At 41.3% G+C, this 18,270-nt stretch overlaps 1 protein-coding gene and 1 long non-coding RNA gene across 3 annotated transcripts in view; one reads left to right on the top strand and one right to left on the bottom strand.

Moving 5' to 3' along the window:
• Positions 1-16,302, top strand: part of LOC147377918 (uncharacterized) — a 147,085-nt gene extending 130,783 nt beyond the window's left edge. The window contains exon 3 of the long non-coding RNA XR_015142493.1: positions 16,217-16,302. This is a non-coding gene — a long non-coding RNA (uncharacterized LOC147377918). The remainder of the gene's footprint in view (positions 1-16,216) is intronic.
• Positions 1-18,270, bottom strand: part of LANCL1 (LanC like glutathione S-transferase 1) — a 49,433-nt gene that overhangs the window by 13,334 nt on the left and 17,829 nt on the right. For both annotated transcript variants that reach the window (XM_086341977.1, XM_086341984.1), the window contains exons 4-6: positions 14,132-14,339; positions 1,828-1,963; positions 1,270-1,416 (exon numbers count right to left, since the gene is read on the bottom strand). In XM_086341977.1, coding sequence (XP_086198103.1) covers positions 1,270-1,416; positions 1,828-1,963; positions 14,132-14,339 — 491 coding nt within the window. The remainder of the gene's footprint in view (positions 1-1,269; positions 1,417-1,827; positions 1,964-14,131; positions 14,340-18,270) is intronic.

Here is an 18,270-nt window from a genome sequence, read left to right as displayed (position 1 = left end):
GCCGTGAATTCTTATTCTTAAGCACAAGTGCCGATATCTCCTTCAGCAGAGCTAGACAAGCCCCTGGAAATGATGCTCTCATGAGAAGCCCTCTTCTGACCTCCCCTTCCAGGTTATGCTTGCTGTAATACTCTATTTGCCCTCGGTCTATCTGGCTTTGGCTGATGTCTCCCAACAGTATTAGCACCAAAGAACTGTTGAACATGGCATGTGCTGTGCTTAGTCGCTCAGTCACGTACAATTCTTTACAACCCCTTGACTACAGCTTGCCAGGCTCCTCTGTCCATGTGGATTCTCCAGGCAAGAATACTGGAGTGGGTTGCCAAGCCCTCCTCCAGCGGATCTTCCCAAACCAGGGATCCAACCCAGGTCTCCCACATTGCAGGCAGATTCTTTACCATCTGAGCCATCAGGGAAGCCCCAAAATACTAGAGCGGGTAGCCTATCCATTCTCCAGGGGATCTTCCCGATCCAGGAATTGAACTGGGATCTCCTGCATTGCAGGAAGATTCTTTACCAGTTGAGCTACCAGGGAAATCCTGGAACATGGCATATTCAGCTATTTTTCAGGTAAATTACACAAAATCCACTGAAAAGGCTCCTCAGTTTTGCTCTCTAACTGCGCTTTAGGTAGCAGATCCTTCCTTGTTTTCTACTGATTTTGTTCTTACTCCTGCAACTTCTTTCAATGGGTTGTACATTATAATGAGGAGCAGTATTAATTCAAGGCATCTGCTGAAAGAGCAGAGCAGAGCAGAGGGCACTTCATATAGAAGAATAGGTCAAAACACTTACTCTGCACAAGTGGCATGAGGTGGGCAAGTATGGTCACCTACAAATCAAACATCATCTCAAAGCACAGCGCCTTTTACGCTAATACACTTCAAATACACTTTGGCAAGTGCTGTTGTTATTAAGTCATTGCATTGTGTCTGACTCTTTGCAACCCCATGGACTGTAGCCTGCCAGGCTCCTCTGTCCATGGGATTTCCCAGGCAAGAAACTACAGTGGGTTGTGATTTCCTTCTCCAGGGGATCTTCCTGACCCAGGGATCGAACCTGCATCTCCTGCATTGGCAGGCAGGTTCTTTACCACTGAGGCACCAGGGACGCCCTTGGCAGGCACTACTCGTTTATCTAGGCCAGGTAATTACCAGAAGAGTGATGAAGCAGTTGATAGAATGAAAAAACTGAGCTGGAGCACATGTCTTCTCACCCTAGATAGTACCATAGGAACCACATTCTAGTTTCATTGTTACCACCTCTTACCTGCATCAGGTAGTAATAAATTCCTGCCAGGCCATGAGCAGCCCCCACGTAATATTCTTGGTACCATTCATACATCAGTGGAGTCTTTCCTGTGAACCTTCTCTTTCTAGCTAGATCTTCTCCAGAAGTTAAGACTGTTTCACAAATCTACAGAGAGAAACCCAACCAGAATAAGGAAAGAATTAGAATGGAGACAAGGGATTTTTGCTAACAGGTACTGGGGAACATGACAAGTTAGACATCACCTTATGGCCATGAATGGGCACAGTTTGACTCTGTACTCAGAGAAGCACACGGGATTATTCTGGCCCTTATCTTCCTCTGAATGGCCCCTGAACTCTCAAATGGAGCAGCTGGACTTCTTACTCTGAGTCACTCCCTTCAGTGTCCCACAGCACCCCATGTGAAGCTGGTGGTGCTGGGATCATGCCTGACCTTCAGAGGTCAAGATACACCTTCCCGGCCAGCTACCTGGGATGTGCCAACAGGGAAACCAACAGTTTAGGCAGACAGGAAGTGGGGTCATAAAAAGACGCTAGAAAGCACAAAACGTGGTACCTGCTGAATATGGCTCTGAGGAATCTTTTCCTCTCCAAAGTTCTTATTAACAAACAGGAGAGCACTGATATAGCCCATTCGTCCATAGAGCATCTCACTTGGAGCATGGGGATCAATCTTATTTAAGTGAATTAGCCTGGGAATAAAAATACATGCCTAAGACAATGTGAAAGGGATTGAATAGAGATAGTTACTTTAAAATGGTACAATTAAAACACACACATACAAATATATACAGAGAGTTATATATATACACACATATTGAGATTATTATATTAAATATATAAAATATAATATTTAAATATATTTACATAAAATATAATACTTAAATATATTTACATATAACTTACAATAGTATACTCTAAATATTAAGTAAGCTGGGCCAGACCATAAAGGGGTAATCAGGGGTCAGTGATTAACCATCAACTACATTTCTTTTCTTCAGTTCACTGACAGACAAGAAATTCAAAGAATGAAGAACACATGATTATCGCTGGGACCACCTACAGTTCCCCTAGCCCCTCATGGCAGTATACCTGGAGACCAGCAATTGATATCCGAGAAGCCAAGAACTACTGGCTATTATAACATTCAGTCTGAGGAAATGACAAAAGTCAACACTCAAAGGGCCATCTGTTTCCATAAAATGCAATGCCTGCTGCACTTTCCTGGTTTACTTCTGAAATGTGTCATGTGGCCTGGCTGAAGTGTTTGTACAGCAGCCTGACCCACCACTATCAGTTACACATACAAACAGCACAAGGGGATCAGTCAGGCTCCCTGCTTCCTCGGTCTCCCAGCATTTGGTCCTTCCTTTCAGAAATAACCCTGGTTACCAATTTCTTGTATATTCCAAGAATTATTTTATGCACAGATAAGAATACATAAACTTATTTATAAACATATTTCCCCAAATGTTTCATGACTCTACTTAACAATTCATCTTGACAATCATTCCTGATCAGCACACACAGAGTAATCTTCTTTATCATAGGTGCATAGTATTCCATTGAATGATTATAACTTATTAGTTCCCTATTGATAGACTCAGTTCAGCTTCCCCCCCAAAAAAGTTATTTTTGGTTCTGGTCCTAGGCGAGATGGACTAAGCCTATACCATCCTGCCTCTCACAGCACATGTAGGTCCAGAACCTACAGAGAATGAGTGAAGCTCTTTGAAAACCCTGAAAAATAAAGAGTAGCCAGCAGAATGCGGATGACCAGAGCTTGAAGTACTGCCAAACCAGTGGTGAGTTTACCACATTTTCCCCTCTGATGTTTCCCTGGCCTGAACTCAGTGCTGCTTGAAGCCTGGAAGTGTGCATCAGTGGGCTGAAAGAGTCCTGGAAGAAGCCCTTCAGTTCTGTCTCAGAAAAGAAGAGGAAAGGGAACTCTTAATAGCAGAGAGTGGTAAAACACTTCATTTTTCTGTTCACTCCCCAGGCCACAAGCAATCTCATGCTGGCAGCAGAAGTGAAGGCAACTGGAGCCCACAGGGGCCACAACTCTGAGAGAGGGACCTGTCCACACATCCTGGAGAGGCTGTAGTCCCAGGAGTGTTGAGGGTGCAGGAGGCCCTTTGCCTCACTTCTCTTTCCAGCCTCCCATCACTTGAACCTCCAGATACAGACACAATCGTGGGAAGTGTGTGGCTGAGTAGGGTAACCAAAGCCTCATTTCTTTCTGGAGAATCAAAAAAGGAAGCTCCAGGGAACCAGAAAGCAGGTGGAGTTCACAGAGGGATAAGAGCTAAGAGAAGCAGCTATACTTGTTGTCTGAACTCTGACAATGAACTTTTTTTTTCTTTTTCTCTTTTGGTGAGGGGCAGGAAATATGACAGTGAGGGAAAATGTCCATGCTATTTTACATTTTTCATCACATGAAATTTTGACAGCACATCTCAATTATCCCTAAATTATCCTACAAATTCAATGTGAGATCATTTTAATTATTAAAATGATTTAGGTTTTGATGAAACTTGACAAAATGATTTTAGTATACCAAAAAAGCATGGAGGGAGAGAGTCAGGGGACTTCTGGAAAAGAGGAGTAATGAGAGGACATCAGTCTTACCAAAAAAAAATGATCTTGTCATCAGGTAGCTTATGATACTAAAGATGCTATTTAATCTCTATACTTTAAATTTCTCAACTATAAAATGAATGATGCCTTCCAATTTAAACATTTATTTTTAAAGCAGTGAAGTATAAATAATGCCTGCATATATATTATCTAACTTTAGTCTACATACTAAAAATGTTTAATAAGCATTTGAAGTAACAAAAAAATCATACCCCTAGAGTGATTGGTTATATCTCAAGTATTTTATAAAGAAAGCTGAGTGCCAAAAAATTTGATGCGTTTGAACTGTGGTGTGGGAGAAGACTTGAGAGTCCCTTGGACTGCAAGGAGATCAAACTAGTCCATCCTAAAGGAAATCAGTCCTGAATATTCATCGGAAGGACTGATGCTGAAGCTGAAGCTCCAATATTTTGGCCACCTGATGCAAAGAGCTGACTCACTGGAAAAGACGCTGATGGGAGGAGACGGGGATGCCAGAGCATGAGATGGTTGGATGGCATCACTGACTCAATGGACATGAGTTGAGTAAGCTCTGGGAGTTGGTGATGGACAGGAAAGCCTGGAGTGCTGCAGTCCATGGGGTCACAAAGAGTTGGACACGAGTGAGTGAACTGAAGTATTCTAGTAAGGAATCAACATTCAGAGATACCTGGCACTTCAAATAACTTTATCAAAATTTACACCAGAGGATTTGATAACATGGGCAGAAAAGAATGTTAGGAAATATTGGTGGAGTGAGTGGTGAAGATGGGTGGGATGTTTGGGAGATGGTACAGGCTCCAGCCACTGTTTGATGAGTAAGATCCAAGAAGGATCAGAGGAGGATGTGGTTTTATCTGAGCCACAGAACAGGCAGAGGACTAACTGTGTGTGAGTCTTCTTCCTAATAAATGTTTGTACATTTGGTAGAGTTTGCTTAACTGCTTGTGCCTTCATTTACTCAGTGGTAAAATGAAGGTCATAGCTGAGAGGGTGCACAGCCCCCTACCTCTGATTTCTGGAGGCCACCAGTATCTACAAACAACAAAGACAAACAGTAAAACAAGAATCTAACAATTGCTACCACCAGGCTATACATCAGTAGATAGAGTCCTAGCTCTGAAAGGAAGGTACTTGTGAAGAGAAAACAACTCTCCTCTCCTGAACCCTCCCCAACCACCTCCACAAGACTGTGGTGGGAGGGGAACTCTTAGGATTAAAAATGAAGAAGACACACTTTAATAAGCAGAATGAATTGTTTTTTTTGTTGCTGTTTACAGCAGTTTTATTCACAATTACCAAAACTCAGAATCAACCAAGCTGTCCATCAGTAGGTGAGGTGGAAAAGCGAACTGTGGCGCATCCAGAGGAATGAGATGACTTTAGTGAGTAAGAAGGGCTGACAGTTATGAAACAATAACTGAGAAAAAGTTAGGCAAGCATCCTTAAGGTGACCTACTCCCCTATAGGAAAGAGAGGTTTGCAAGAGCTTGGCTGGTTGCAGTTACTGACAAAGTTAGAGTTTCCATATTTATACCTCAACAAATGGAGTCATCTCAATCAAATTGGTTAAACATGCAAATGCTGGCTCATGCATTTCTTTTCTATTACAAACACAGGCATTAAACTCTCAGTGGAATAATGGCTATCAGTAATAGGGACACAGTGGTCAGAGGTTGCTTTCAATTTTCTCGTAATACCTTGCTTGATTTTTTCCCTCTCCAATGCCAACAGGGTTATCTGATCTATAACCACAGGGTGGTTTTTTTCTACTTTAATACTCTCCCTCATCCCCACAAATCGCTAATAATTTTAAATAATTTAAAAACATTTATTAAGAAAAATTTTATTTTTTTTCTCACTCCAGAACTGGAAGCTCAGTAATGTTGAGAACTTAATAAATAAAATCTGTTAACTAGATACAAACCCAACTGTTGCAGTAAACAGAATAAACATCCCAGAGTTTTCATAAGAATTTATTATAAAGTATTAATATAAATGCATCAAACTATATAGAATTTAGAGATAGAAAAGCACTTTTGATTTTTGTAAAGGGTATTATTGAAAGAACTATTCAAAGAGTGAAATCACTAGCAATTTTTTAAATAAACACTGCTCTATGGAAGTTACTAAAAACAATTACTACATATTGCAATAACTCCAATGATGTTCTCATCTAAATAAAATGTGTTTGAACCACTGAATTAGAAAATACCATTCTTTTACTTGCCATTGTCATGACCTGTATCACACTAGGTATGTGCTTGGTCTCTCAGTCATGTCCGACTCTTTGTGACCCCATGGACTGTAGCCCACCAGGCTCCTCTGTCCATGGGGATTCTCCAGGCAAGAATACTGGAGTGGCTTGCCATGCCCTTCTACAGGGGACCTTCGCAACCCAGGGATCCAACCCAAATCTCCCACATTGCCAGCAGATTCTTTATTGTTTGAGCCACCAGGAAAGCCCGGTAGCTTCCACAAGGAACCACTAGGTGGCGATATATAATTAGCACACCAATTATTTTGCAACCAAACATTTGGTTGTTCAAAGGAGACCGAAAGTACTTATTTTCAAATACTTGAAAATGAAAGTACTGTTCAGTGCATCTCATTATAATGAGTACTTAAGAAGGAAGTACTTAAGAAGGAAGTACCTCATTTTTTTATGGATTTGAATTAATTAAAACTCACCGCTGCTGCTGCTGCTGCTGCTGCTGCTGAGTCACTTCAGTTGTGTCTGACTCTGTGCGACCCCATAGACGGCAGCCCACTAGGCTCTCCCGTCCCTGGATTCTCTAGGCAGGAACACTGGAGTGGGTTGCCATTTCCTTCTCCATAAAACTCACTAGTTGCATTTATTTAACTGTGAAGAAAGCTGAGCGCCGAAGAATTGATGCTTTTGAACTGTGGTGTTGGAGAAGACTCTTGAGAGTCCCTTGAACTGCAAGGAGATCCAACCAGTCCATTCTAAAGGAGATCAGTCCTGGGTGTTCTTTGGAAGGAATGATGCTAAAGCTGAAACTCCAGTACTTTGGCCACCTCATGCGAAGAGTTGACTCAATGGAAAAGACTCTGATGCTGGGAGGGGTTGGAGGCAGGAGGAGAAGGGGACGGCAGAGGATGAGATGGCTGGATGGCATCACCGACTCAATGGACCTGAGTCTGAGTGAATTCCGGGAGTTGGTGATGGACAGGGAGGCCTGGTGTGCTGTGATTCATGGGGTCGCAAAGAGTTGGACACGACTGAGCGACTGAACTGAGCTGAACTGAACACAGTGTTCATAGAGCACTATTTACAATAACCAAGACATGGAAGCCACCTCAGAGTCCAGGCATAGATGAATGGATAAAGAAGATGTAGTACATATATACAATGGAATATCACTCAGTCATAAAAAGGATGAAATGATGCCATCTGCAGCAACATGGGCGGACCTAGAGATTACCATACTAAATGAAGTTGGGCAGAGAAAGACAAACATTATATGGTATCCCTTATATGTGGAATCTAAAAAATGATATCAACGAATTTATTTACAAAACAGAAACAGTCTCACAAACACAGTTAACAAACATATGGTTACCAAAGGGGAAAGGGTCAGGGAGGAATTAATTAGGAGTTTGGGGTTAAAATATAAACACTACTATAGATAAAATAGACAATCAACAAGGATATACTATGTAGCACAGGGAACTCATATACATACATACATATATATATGTATGTATGTGTGTGTGTGTGTGTATATATATATATATTTAATCATTAAGTCGTGTCTGACTCTTTTGTAACCCCACAGACTGTAGCCCACCAGGTTCCTCTGTCCATGGGATTTCCCAGGTAAGAATACTGGAGTGGACTGCCATTTCTTTCTCTAGGGGATCTTTCTCATCCAGAGACTGAACCTGTGTCTCCTGCTTAGCAGGCAGATTCTTTACCACTGAGCCACCTGGGAAGCCCATGTGTATATAAAATCAAGTATACGTCAGTAAGTGCTTCCCTGGAGGCTCAGACAATAAGAATCTGCCTGCAATGCTGGAGACCCAGGACTGATCCCTGGGTCAGGAAGATCCTCTGGAGAAGGGAATGGCTACCCACGCCAATATCCTCGTCTGGAAAATTCCATGGACAGAGGAGCCTGGTGGGCTGCAGTCCATGGGGTCGCAAAGAGTCGGACACAACTGAGTGACTAACACACGCTATACTTCAATAAAAATTAAAAACAAAGTCAGAAAGAGACTAAAACAATTACTAAAATTAGGACTTTTAACATCATGCTTTAGATGCTATATTATTAAGACAAAATGAAGAAATGATAGCATTTATCGATCGTAATGGTTATTTTATGTGTTTTCAGAAACTCTCAAACCCAGAAGCACATCATTGCAGCTCCATGTATTTGTTTTGCTATGTGGATATTAATAGCAACCGATCTTTAGAAGAGACAAATCATTGAAATGTCACTGAAGCAAGAATAAAGACATAAAAACAGGATAATTCTGTTCCACTACTAGCAGTATTTCCCCAGAGTGTTACTGGGAAGAGTTTTTGCCTTTTATCATCAAAAGGTTTGTAACTTTTAAAAAAGAAGTCCTTTTCTTATTCATCACTACAAAAGAGAAAGGGTATACATCTTCTGACCAGAAATCCAAAGTTCTTTGTCACTCTAAGTACTAGCTTGAAAGCATGCTGTGTGTGAGGGTAAGTCACTTAACTGGGCACAAAACAGGCAACGCTCTTTATTCGTGTAGTAGCACCAACTATCTCTGTGTAGAAGGGAGGGAGAAGACAGCACAAATCAAGCGCTGGAAGAGCCAGCACTATTTGCTGCCTTCCTCTCCACCTGCCTCAGCCAACTGCCCGGCAGTTCTGAACAAGCACACACACGTGTACACACATTCCTTTTGGGGAGTCACAGACCCCTCCAAGAAAAGTACAGTACATAATTTAGGAGTTTTCTATATATCCCCGGAAGCCCTAAGTTTCTCAAGATCCCAAAGCTAAGAAGCTCTACCTTAAGGAAACACTGATTTCTTTAGATTTCAATTCGTCTAAGGATTAATCCCAAAGTCCCTTTGGTTTCTAAAACTCAAACCATGGTTCTGGAAGACTGCTATATTAAGAAAATATAGGAATGGTAAGCTGAAATACATGCTGGCAGTGGAGTACATGGATGGCACATGGAGAATATGAATGTCTCTGGACACAAAAGGACTGTGTGATGAGAGGAAGAAGGTTAGGCACAAAGTAAAACAAGTAAGTGGTGGTGGTTTAGTCGGTTTAGTCACCAGGTTGTGTCCAACTCTTGAGACCCTATGGACTGGAGCCCACCAGGCTCCTCTGTCCATAGGATTTACCAGGCAAGAATGCTGGAGTGGGTGCCATTTCCACCTCCAGGGGATCTTCCTGATCAGGAGTCGAACGCAGGTGTCCTGCACTGCAGGCAGATTCTTTACCGACTGAGCTACCAAGGAAGCCTCCAAGTTTAATAAACAAGTGAGCAGGTTTATTATATAACTGATGTCATGTCATCAAGTAATTTTGGATTTCCTGAAGTTAAACTGAAAAGACTTTGAAACTTTTCTCTTAAAAGGGAGGAGATGTGAAAGTAATTTATAAATAATTCTGTTTCTTTTTGGTCTGCGATGAACTTCAGGAATCTAAAAAATCAAACCTGAGGCCCAAAAGAGGTAATTTCCTATCATACGCCTGCATTCTATATTTTTAACCTTAAGTCTATAAATAAAATATTGCTGAAATGTCATAAAACAAAAAATGATATAAATAACACTTTTAATACCAAAGTATCAAGAAAAAAGAAATTTTATTCTAAGTGTTTTATAATAAGCCAATATTAATAAATGGTATTATTCCCCAAAGAGTGTTTCTTAGAACAATAGACCCTAAGATGTCCTAAGGTGGCCTAAGAGACAACTGTGGCAAATTCTGCTCCCTACAGTCACCTGAGTTTCCCCTGTGTTTAAAAGCTACTAAAGACTCTCAGCAGCCAGTAAATGCATGTAACTTTAATTAGTATTTCCACACTGCATCTGAATACACAAATCTTGTTTTCATTTAATGCCTCATAACATTCGTCACTTATGAAACTATTACTGTTTGGCTGTACGTATTTTGAGATAGGTTGACATTATATGTAGAATTTCAGTTCAGTTGCTTAGTCGTTTCCGACTCTTTGTGACCCCATGGACTGCAGCATACCAGGCCTCCCTGTCCATCACCAACTCCTGGAGATTACTCAAACTCATGTCCATTGAGTCGGTGATGCCATCCAACCATCTCAACCTCTGTTGTCCCTTTTTCCTCCTGCCTTCAATCTTTGCCAGCATCAGGGTCTTTTCTAATGAGTCAGTTCTTCGCATCAGGTGGCCGAAGTATTGGGGCTTCAGCTTCAGCATCAGTCCTTCCAATGAGTATTCAGGACTGACTTCCTTTAGGATGGACTGGTTGGATCTCCTTGCAGTCCAAGGGACTCTCAAGAGTCTTTTCCAACACCACAGTTCAAAAGCATTAATTCTTCAGTGCTCAGCTTTCTTTATAGTCCAACTCTCACATCCATACATGACCACAGGAAAAACCATAGCTTTGACTAGATGTACCTTTGTTGGCAAAGTAATGTCTCTGCTTTTGAATATGCTCTCTAGGTTGGTCATAACTTTTCTTCCAAGGAGCAGGCGTCTTTTAATTTCATGGCTGCAGTCACTGTTTTCAGTGATTTTGGAGCCCCCCAAAATAAAGTCTGTCACTGTTTCCATTGTTTCCCCATCTACTTCCCATGAAGTGATGGGACCAGATGCCATGATCTTAGTTTTCTGAATGTTGAGCTTTAAGCCAACTTTTTCACTCTCCTCTTTCACTTTCATCAAGAGGCTCTTTAGCTCTTCTTTGCTGTCTGCCATAAGGGTGGTGTCATCTACATATCTGAGGTTATTGATATTTCTCCTGGCAATCTGATTCCAGCTTGTGCTTCATCCAGCCCAGCATTTCTCATGATGTACTCTGCATATAAGTTAAATAAGCAGGCTGACAATATACAGCCTTGACGTACTCCTTTCCTGATTTGGAACCAGTCTGTTGTTCTATGTCCAGTTCTAACTGCTGCTTCTTGACCTGCGTACAGATTTCTCAGGAGGCAGGTCGGGTGCTCTGGTATTTCCATCTGTTTAAGAATTTTCCACAGTTTGTTGTGATCCACACAGTCAAAGGCTTTGGCATAGTCAATAAAGCAGAAGTAGATGTTCTTCTGCAACTCTCTTGCTTTTTCGATGATCCAACAGACATTGGCAAATTTGATCTCTCGTTCCTCTGCCTTTTCTAAATCCAGCTTGAACATCTGGAAGTTCATGGTTCACATAGTGTTGAAGCCTGGGTTGGAAAATTTTGAGCATTACTTTGCTAGCATGTGAGATGAGTGCAATCGTGTGGTAGTTTGAGCATTATTTGGCATTGCTTTTTTTGGGATTGGAATGAAAACTGACCTTTTCCAGTCCTATAGCCACTGCTGAGTTTTCAAGGCTACTACAATTTATTTTTATGAAACTTAAGAATGATTTATTGAATGAGACTTTCTTGCAAACCTCTAAAGCAGAGGGATCCTCAGCAAATAAAACCAGAAATACTAATGCTATTCTAACAATAATTTATAGGAATGAAGAGTGGGAATCAAAACCCATGGTCAATTTGGAGATGATCACTCATTAAAATCTTGGATCCACTTGAAAAATGGGCTAAACCTTTACCAAAGAAGATATACAAATGGTGCACTGGGATGACCCTGAGGGATGAGATGGGGAGGGACGTGGGAAGGGGCTTCAGGATGGGGGACACATATATACCCATGGCTGATTCATGTCAGTGTTTGGCAAAAACCACTTCAATACTGTAAAGTAATTAGCCTCCAATTTAAAATTATTAAAAAAAATGGCATGTAAGTATATGAAAAGATGCCCCTCAACATATGTCATCACAGAAATGCAAATTAAGACAATGAGATACCAATACACATCTATTTAAATGGCCAAAATTTGGAACACTGACAACACCAAATGCTGACAAAGATGGTGGGAATGCAAAATGGTACAGCCCTCTGGAAGACAGTTTTTTCCAAAACGAAACATAGTCTTATCATCAGTTCAGTTCAGTCACTCCAACTCTTTGCGACCCCATGAATTGCAGCACGCCAGGCCTCCCTGTCCATCACCAACTCCCAGAGTTCACCCAGACTCATGTCCATCGAGTCAGTGATGCCATCCAGCTATCTCATCCTATGTCGTCCCCTTCTCCTCCTGCCCCCAATCCCTCCCAGCATCAGAGTCTTTTCCAATGAGTCAACTCTTCGCATGAGGTGGCCAAAGTACTGGAGTTTCAGCATTAGCACCATGCCTTCCAAAGAAATCCCAGGGTTGATCTCCTTCAGAATGGGCTGGTTGGATCTCCTTGCAGTCCAAGGGACTCTCAAGAGTCTTCTCCAACACCACAGTTCAAAACCATCAATTCTTCGGCGCTCAGCCTTCTTCACAGTCCAACTCTCACATCCATACATGACCACTGGAAAAACCATAGCCTTGACTAGACGGACCTTTGCTGCACAATCCAGCAATTATGATCCTTGGTATTTCACCGCAAAGAGCTGGAAATATACGTCCACACAAAAACTTGAATATGGATGTTTTTCATAGCTTTGTTTATAGTTGGTAAAACTTGAAAGAAACCAAAGTGTTCTTCAATAGGTGAATGAATACATAAACTATGGTACCTTTAGACAGTGGAATATTATTCAGTGCTACAAATAAGAGCTATCAAGCCATGAATAGACATGGAGAAGTCTAAATGCATACTAATGAAAGGAGCCAATCTGAAAACGCTATATATTATACGATTCCAACTCTAACACTCTGGAAAAGGCAAAACCATGGAGATGGTAAAAAGAACAATAGGAAGAAGGGAGGAGAGGTTAATAGGCACAGCACAGAGGATTTCAAGGGCAGTGAAACTACTCTGTATGATACTGTACGATGTATACATGTCATTATACACTTACCCAATCCCATAAAACGTACAAAGCCAAGAGCAAACTACACTTTGGGTGATATGGTGTGTCAACACAGGTTCATCACCTGTGGCTAGTGTGCTCTGCGGAGGATGTCAATAATGGTGGGGGGTGCGGTGGTGCTATGCATGTACAGAGCAGAGGATGTATGGGAAGTTTCTGTACCTTCCTCTCAGTTTTGCTGTGAACAGAAAACTGCTCTGAAAAGTCAGGTCTGTTAAACAACAAAACAAAACAAAAACCTTTGCTGGAATTGCAACTCTCTCTGTGTTAGAATATTTAGGGGGAGCCTTGGGCTTCCCTGGTAGCTCAGCTGGTAAAGAATCCGCCTGCAACGCAGGAGATCCTGGTTCGATTCCTGGGTTGGGAAGACCCCTGGAGAAGGGATAGGCTACCCACTCCAGTATTCTTGGGCTTCCCTGGTGGCTCAGCTGGTAAAGAATCCGCCTGCAATGTGAGAGACCTGGGTTCGATCCCTGGGTTGGGAAGATCCCCTGGAGAAGGGAGAGGCTACCCACTCCAGTACTCTGGCCTGGAGAATTCCATGGACTACAGTCCATGGGGTCTCAAAGAGTCACACATGACTGAGCGACTTTCACTTTAACGGTATGGCATGCAGAGTTGCACGGCAGACAGACTTCTTAGTAGAATTCTGAAAGTGTTCAATAAACTTTACTAAAGCAAAAACTGTAGTTTGTTGGTATAAAAGTTTCATAATTTTTCATTATTCACAAGCTTCTCCGGGCTGCCCTGATTTATACTAAAATGAAACTGGATTTGCAAGTTGTTATTTCTGTAAGAAGAGCCATTTTGGCTGTGATCCGTTGGGAGGCCTCTCCCAGCCCACTACAGCACATGCACCACATTTCTTCCAATTACTGATCCTGGATAGCACCCTGGACTAGTAATCACATGACTAGGCTTTTGATCTCATTTATGTTAAGGAACTGATGTTTGATCTGGAACATGTCGGTGTCATTACATTTGGCAATAAATAAGGATTACAAAGATTGTTTCTTAACTACAATTCAGGAATAATGTGGGAATTGATCAAATGACAGCAGTTAAGATTTACTGCTGAGAGAAAAGTACATTCAATAAAATGTTTTTCTGCTCACACACACAGAGTTACGGCAAAATGTCTAGACAGTAGTTCTCAAAAAGAAACCTGATTACCGGGTGATGCACTCTTCCGCCTGCTTCTCATTGTTCATCTTGTGATGCACCACAGCAGCCACTGCCAGGGGGCCCCCGTCCCCGCAGAGGAAAGTTATGGAATGCTTGCTCAAAGAGTTCAGACTTTGCTTTACGTAGCCATGTGCCATCTGTAGGTAGTTAGGGTCCCCGAACACGTCGTAGAGGTGTAAGTAAAGCACAGCAATACCTGAAAAGCAAAAAGAAGATCATGTACAGATAAGGAAAGAGCAGCTGACTGTATTATTCTGGGGTACCGTCTACTCAGCAGTGTTGATTTTTGATAAGCTAACAGCAAATATATAAATTATCTGGAAATTCAGATGACCTTAGTTCTAGACTCAACTTTATTACTCAGCAGCTCTAAGAACAGTAGGAAAATACTCACTTTTTCTCAGTTTCCTCATCAATTCAAAATTAAAATAGGAACTCTAAACCCAAGTTTACTATGAATCCTGGTTACACTCCAGCTATTGTGTTCGTTTTCTGAGAGTCCTCCTATTCTATTTATTTATTTTTGGCCGTCGTGGGTCTTCACTGCCGCAGGGGCTTTTCTGTAGTCGCGTCGAGCAGGGGCTGCTCTCTGGTTGCAGTGCTCTGGCTTCTCACGGTGGTGGCTCTTGTGCTGTGGAGCATGGACTTCAGGGCACTTGAGTTCCAGTAGTTGCGGCACATGGGCTCAGTAGTTGTGGCTCCGGGGCTATGGAGCGCAGGCTCAAGAGTTGTGGTGCATGGGCTTAGTTGCCCCATGGCACGTGGGATCTTCCCAGATCAGGGTTGAAACCTGCGTCTCCTGCAATGGCAGGTGGATTCTTTAACACTGAGTCACCAGGGAAGCCCCTGATGTATTGTTTTTGATAGCAAAATTATACGTCACCAATTTTTGGTATAATAAATCATCACCTATCTATTTTACAAATAATAATTTCCTTAATAATAAACAAGAAACGTTTGTTCTTATGAGCTGAAAAAATTCAAAGACTGGGGAATGAAAAACTCAATTTTTCTTTGTATAGAAGATCATTTTTTGCATGAGAAGGTAGGTAGAGTAATAACCAAATCCTCCAACCCAGTACCGTTCCAGGCAGGGATTATATGAAAACTATTAAGTTATTTGAGATCTAAGAAAATAAATTCAGTTTCTCAATTTTTTTTTTAACCCTGTTGAAGACCCAGCCACTTTAGGAACTATACTAGAAAAGCTGCCAATAACTTTTGCTTTGGGCTTTGATTTGCTTCTTATCCTGCTCTTGAAGGCTGTTATATGTAACTGAGGCCTTGTGTGCATGTCCTCATTCCAAATGCCTGTCACAGTAGATAGAGCCTTTTCTCGGAAGCCGACTGGTTTCAGGGCAGACTCAGAGAGGTGGGGTAGAGAGCCTGCCTGCCTGCAGCATTTCCAGAAACTCATTTCTTCCCTTAAAGTACATTTTCCATCTCATTTACCATTTTTAGACGATACAGAGCCTCTGTTTAAATCTAAATTAATAGAGCCAATCTCTTCATGGATTTTGGGGCTGTAAAAATGCAGTCTGCAAAATTACTTTTCACTGTACTGAGGATAATTTTAAATTTAGATAGTTTTCTCATTTTGCATGGGTAACCTCCAAAGCTTTGTGCTACAGACAATTCAATTTCGCATGTATATTAAGGCCAAATTTTCATTTCCTGCCAAAGTTAATAACCTTGTCTGCTCTTTCAAAGTGGCCTGGTGTTAGTAATTCCACAAGCTGCTGATCAGACATACCAATACTTAAGGTTTGTAGACGTAAGTGTACAAAACCATGCATGTGGGTTAGAAAAAAAAAATTCTCCTTTTCACAAATGATCAACGTCAAGAGCTTCTTCTAGAATTAGGTTCTTAATAGGCTTCATCTCCATCCATACCAGGCGTCTGCAGACAATCTGTTTAAACTGTTACTCTTTGATTTTGCCCTCCTGTTCCCATCACTGCCTGAACTCCCTTAATTAAGTTATGCAGGCACCAAAGCCAGATAATGACATGACTGAGATCTGAGAAAATAAAAAGTGATTAAATACAAGCCCAATGATTGTTTTCCTTTTCAGACCTTTGTCTCTCATCAACAATTCCTTTTGGACTGAACATTTAACAAACAAAACTCATTAAAGGTATGTTCAATTTTAAAATCTAATGCATTTCTCGTGAAAAAACGTAATCATTTACAAGTCTCATGATACTTCACTTAGATGGAAATTTTTTTTATTTCTTTTTGATCAGCAGAAAATTACCTTTCCACAGCTTCAGCTTCTGTTTCTGTGTTTTCATTCTGGGCCTCTGTGTCCACATATTTTGATTAACCAATCTTCTGCAGGTTTATCGTTTACACTAACTACATTCTTCCCTGCTATGAGACACTCAAGGTGAAAAGGGTTTCGAGTAAGGAGTGCTACTGCCAATTAGAAAAATCTACCTGGCCAAGCTTATTATAAATCAGTCTGTGTGTGTGTGGTAGTCATCAGTCGTGTCAGACTCTTTGAGACCCCGTGGACTGTAGCTCACCAGGCTCCTCTGTCCATGGGGACTCTCCAGGAAAGAATACTGGAGTGGACTGCTATTTCCTTCTTCAGGGGATCTTCCCTGACCCAGGGATTGAACCCAGGTCTCCTACATTGCAGGCAGATTTCTTTACCATCTGCGTTACCAGGGAAGCATAAATCAGTCTAGGTCAGGCAAATAAGGCAAAATGCATTAAATCAAAGACATTTGATGTCCCATCAATATTTTATACCCCAGGGAGCCTAATAATAGAAAAAATGAGGGAACTGTCTGTGACCAAACATCTTGAACTTGATTATGATCTTGTAACCTTTGACAACAGTCATGTATACATCATCATCTTTGCATAATACTGAAAGCTGACTGATAACTGGCAAGGTGGGAAATAAAAGATATAACCTCAATGCTCTCAGAGTAAACTCGAGTACTTACATTTCCTCACAACCCTGGCCTCAATCCAGGCTTTTAAACTCTTTTCAAATGGAATTCTTAAATCAAAATGTGTTCTTCATGGAAAAAGTCAAACAGTACTGCAACGCTTAATATACATTTGCAGTCTCTTGCCCTACTTCTATTCCTGCCTCCCAGAAGCAACCACTTTCAATAATTTTAGTTATTTCCTGTAGTATCTGCCTCCATATTTCCGATAATATGCTATGTGCTTTCTCTTGATTTTTCTTCATCAAATACTTCTGATTCACATTTCACTCCAGAAAATAAGGATTTAACTCTTGCAATAGAGACAGCTAAGTGGAACCCCGAAATTTATCTCCCTTTTCTGTAAACAATAATGCCTTGGATTTTAGCTAGGCACACGGTTACCAGGAACAATCTGGGTAAGAACGTGTGCATGGGTAAGTTCTGACCAATGAGACAGAGTGCAAATAATAGGGGTAACTTCAGAAAATGTTCTTGAAGGGAGCAGACCGGCTGTTTCTTTTTTCCTGGTTGGAATGTAGAGGTGATGGTGTACCTAGAGTAGCCATTTCAGACCATGAAGTGGTAGTTCTGTGATGAGGATGGTAAAACATCAAGATCAAAGAAGTTTAGAACCCAGAGGGCTGTGAAGGTGCCACACCATGACTATCTTACCCAAGACAGAAATTCTGTTGTGTTAAAGCCACTGTTATTTTAGGTGTATTCCCTTTATGCGAGCAAGCCTAATCCTAAAGAACATAGCTCTCTTCAAAGCTCAGGAGGTAGGCAGAAGGTAGACCACACAGGGTCTTGTAAACCAGTTAAGGATTTGGGGTTTTATTTGAAAAGCAACATTTAAGAGCACAACTAAATTTGTGTTTTTTATATTTCACTGCAGAGGGAGGTGGCAAGGATGTTCAAGTGGGAGGGACATGGGCAAACCTATGGCTGATGCATGTTGATGTTTGGTAGAAACCAATGTAATACTATAAAGCAATTATCCTTCAGTTAAAAATAAATAAATATTTTATACAAAAAAAAATTCACTGCAATTGCACTGTAAGATTTGGAAAAGAATATATGGAACAGTGGATGCAGGAGGAGCAGTTAGGAGGATCGCTGAGGAGTACAAGTGAGAGGCAGAGTGGCTGTAGTGGAGATGAAGTAAGACTGAATGGGAAAGATA

This window comes from Bos grunniens, chromosome 2, assembly GCF_055505025.1.
Source record: "Bos grunniens cultivar Pamir isolate PY7600 chromosome 2, Bosgru_T2T1.0, whole genome shotgun sequence".
Lineage (NCBI taxonomy): Eukaryota > Metazoa > Chordata > Mammalia > Artiodactyla > Bovidae > Bos > Bos grunniens.
The sequence above is the reverse complement of the archived record's forward strand: the minus strand, read 5'-3'. Positions and strand labels throughout refer to the sequence as shown.